Below are 3494 nucleotides of genomic sequence, written 5' to 3'. Positions count from 1 at the left end.
ATGCCGCCCTTACCGTGACTCGAGAAAATATCCTGTGTGAATCCTGCAATATTGCAGGTTTTTGATGACAGACCTGGGTCAATCCTGTCTGGTCTTCATGGTGTCTCATACCAGAATGATGACTCATAGAGCAATAACAGGGTTTGAAGCTCTTCTTTACCTCATTTCCATTTATTTTTCTTACACCACATCAAGTGTGTTTCAGTATCAACACTATTTTGTCAGGCATATGTTTGCATTAATACATACACAAACAGCAACCCAAGTCAGTCGATTTCATTATCTAAATAGAAAAGGAACATTCATGCAACGTTAAAATAATAGTTTGGTCTTTGGATAATTCATCATAGCACACAATACAGGAAGAACTGGGATGTCTTGAAATGGTGAAGAAGACACGGCAGGCAGACAGCATTTGCCTATGTTTACATAGTTCTCTGTGTGACACCTATGTCTCAGTGTCCTGTGACTGACCCCTCTGTGGATGGAGGACGACTCCCTGTGGGCTGGCGAGACAGGAGAAGGACTTTGGGGGGATTTTCTCCACTTCCAGCAGATTGTTCTCCAGGTGGACAGTGGTCAGTCTGGAGCCAGAATTACGAGGGTGACACACCTCCCACTGCTGAACCGTCCTGCAACAACAATTCAGATTAGATTTGTGTTACGTAACCCTCTCACCGGCTTGTGCGAACGCAAAATAATGAAGTGACGCGGTGAATCTATTCCCCAAGTACTTCCTTTCACATTGAATTCTGCATCTTTCCCTTGAAATCGATTCCCACTTACAAAATAACAGCAGTAAATTTGGAAACGCTATGTAATAACCATTTCTGGGCACCTTGCCAATGCAAGCTCGATGGTTGGGTTACTTTTCAGGGGTTATGCTTGCAGAGCCCTAATTGGACTCTTGTTTTCCATGCAGGGAGATGACAATAGCTTCTTTTTATCCAAATCTAGGACTCTGATTGGTTCTGATCGAGCTAAAAAGATTTCCCCCTAGTGAGCACTTAAGTCTGCTCACTTTGATATGTCGTGTATTTCGAGATTGATTTTAACTTTGGCATTTGCATTGAGCTCGGTGCATTAATACTGTTTGCTGAACATGATAATAAGAACAAGGTAATTTAGTTTCTTTGGGCAGGTCAATGATTGTTCTGTTCTAAGCATAAAGATCACGCGTTAGGTGGTGATAATTGTGACTATGGAGCTTTATTCAAAAATATAACAGACACAATTTGTTTGAGGCTGCAAATTCTGAGTCTCTGGACAACCCGGTTAGTATTGCACAAATTGCATCTACCAAGATAGATTTCTGTTCCATTCTTTCATTCTAGCTACTGCAGACCTACCTGATCTGGTTGCCGTCCAGCCTCAAGACCTGCAGGTTCTTAAACTGCCTAATGCAGTGCGGCACCGCTCCCAGAATGTTGTTGTCAAGTTGAAGCTCGGTAAGAGAGCGGTACGTCCCGACGAACGACACGTGCTCGATGTCTCCGTTGCTCAAGGCATTATGGGATAGATAGAGCAACTGTAGACCGGGCCGTAAGTGGCGGAGCGCGAAGGCGGGAATGTGACTGATGCGGTTGTGCTGTAGTTTGAGTTGATGGAGCGAACGAGGAAGGTTCATGGGGACGGAGGCCAGGCGGTTGTAGGACAAATCCAATGATTCCAGGGCACTGAGGAGAAGAACACCAAGAGACCAAAGTCAGGAAGACCCGATTCACGAGACAAAAGGTGTGACTGCAGGTGGAGAAACTGCAAAAAAAATTTAATAGAAAGACAGTAAAAAGAAGGGAAATATTTAGACTCCAAACCAAAAAGTCTAACCTCGGGCAGTGTTGTGTAATGGACCAGTCCCAACTAAGATCTCTTATTTATAAGGGACTGAAAGCACTCTAGGTTGGAAATAATAATCAGATGTTCTCCACCTCTGGCTCCGGCTGGGTTCTTTGGACTTTTTGGAGTAGGCTCCATGTTTTATCATTAACCTTTAAACTTGCATAGGCGTGGGAGGGTTTTTCACATCAACTGTGGTGGGACGTGGAGGTGGGAGTAACTGCAGGGGAGAACATAACAGTTTCTGGGGAGGTAAGATTGAAGAGCAGGTGGTGGTGGAGAGTGGTGATTTGGTGGTTTGGGGTTTCGGCTGTATGCTGGCGGTTAGTTGTGGTGGTCCCATTAGACCCCCAGTGAGAAATAAGCAATCCAGCTGCTGAATCTTCACTCATATTATACCTACGAGGCCTCATTTAAAAAGTTTGTTCCGACTTTCGTTACCGTGCTCCGGGGCTTGTGGGACACGGACACCGCACTGCGATCCACCTCGACTCTCTGACACCGGGATTTTGTATCAGCTCGTGCAGAGTAGAAAAAAACCCTTTGAAAACCGAACTTTCAGAATGTTCCGATGCCTCAGCGTTTTGTTCGCAACAATTACTTTTTCATTAGTTTACCTCATTATTTCAAACTTCAGAAACGACTATTTGGCAAACCATCTTGAATTAATAATCAAGTGCTTACAACCAGAGTAACATTTCGGCTAAGGATGGCGGGACATTGAACAAACAGAATGTCAGGATTTATCAATATCTAATCTCCCATTTCTTACTGAATCTATAAAGACACATAATTGCTTTAAAAACCCATTCACCATCCCAACTCTGTCAGCCTGGTGGAAATTCAACAAACCCAGTGGTTACACTCTATCCCCAAACAAAATTCACGCCAATCTGGCACAACCCGGATTTTCTGGTGGTATCATCTCCAACAACATCCTACAACCACCTCCAATGATTGAACATCTTACTCATAAAGGATATTTAAAAAAATCCTTCTTCCAGAATATACAAACTTTTATAAAAAACAGATGACACTTTATCTTTACCAACCATGGAATGGGAAAATGACCTTGCTGTTTCCACCGATATAAACTTCTGGAAGCTTGTAGGCAACAACACCTTTTCTATGACCCACAATTCCAAAATGCAACTTATCCAATATAAGATTCTGCACAGAGCTCATATCACCAAACACAAAATGTTCCAAATGGGTTTTGCTCACTGTTCCCTTAATGCCAGAAATGACTACTTTAATGCCATCTGGCTCTGCCCACCTCTCCAAACATTCTGGAACAAAATCACCCAGAAGCTATCAATCCTTCTATGTCACAGAATTCCAGTCTCCTCAGTGTGTCTCCTCGGCTGACCCACCACTTAAACACCACCAACCTATTTTGATCGCCTTAACAATTGCTAAGAAAATAATATTACTCATTTGGAAAAAAAGAGATAATCTCACCAATAGTAACATTAATTAATGGAATACATCCCACTGGAAAAACTATCGGCAATATCCAAAAACAAGGTTGATTCATTTAATGAAATATGGGCTACTTTTGTGTGTTGGTTTGAGGTGTGGTTGTGGGTTTGGGGCTCGTGTCAGGGACGGGGGCGGGGGTGTTCGGGTGTTGGCCCTGTGGTTGTCGGGTCGGCGCA

At 43.3% G+C, this 3494-nt stretch overlaps 1 protein-coding gene across 1 annotated transcript in view; it reads right to left on the bottom strand.

The window, feature by feature from the left end:
- Window positions 1–448: 448 nt before the first annotated feature.
- The window catches only part of LOC307241183 (extracellular matrix protein 2), a gene marked incomplete at both ends in the record, with an annotated part of 10914 nt that continues 7868 nt past the window's right edge, over window positions 449–3494 (bottom strand). Inside the window, 2 exons of the mRNA XM_080015219.1 lie at window positions 449–632; window positions 1350–1676. Coding sequence (XP_079871345.1) covers window positions 449–632; window positions 1350–1676 — 511 coding nt within the window. The remainder of the gene's footprint in view (window positions 633–1349; window positions 1677–3494) is intronic.

The sequence above is a fragment of the Zeus faber genome (genome assembly GCF_960531495.2).
Source record: "Zeus faber genome assembly, chromosome: 15".
Classification (NCBI taxonomy): Eukaryota; Metazoa; Chordata; class Actinopteri; order Zeiformes; family Zeidae; genus Zeus; species Zeus faber.
Note: the sequence above shows the minus strand (reverse complement) of the source record. Positions and strands in the feature narration are given on the sequence as shown.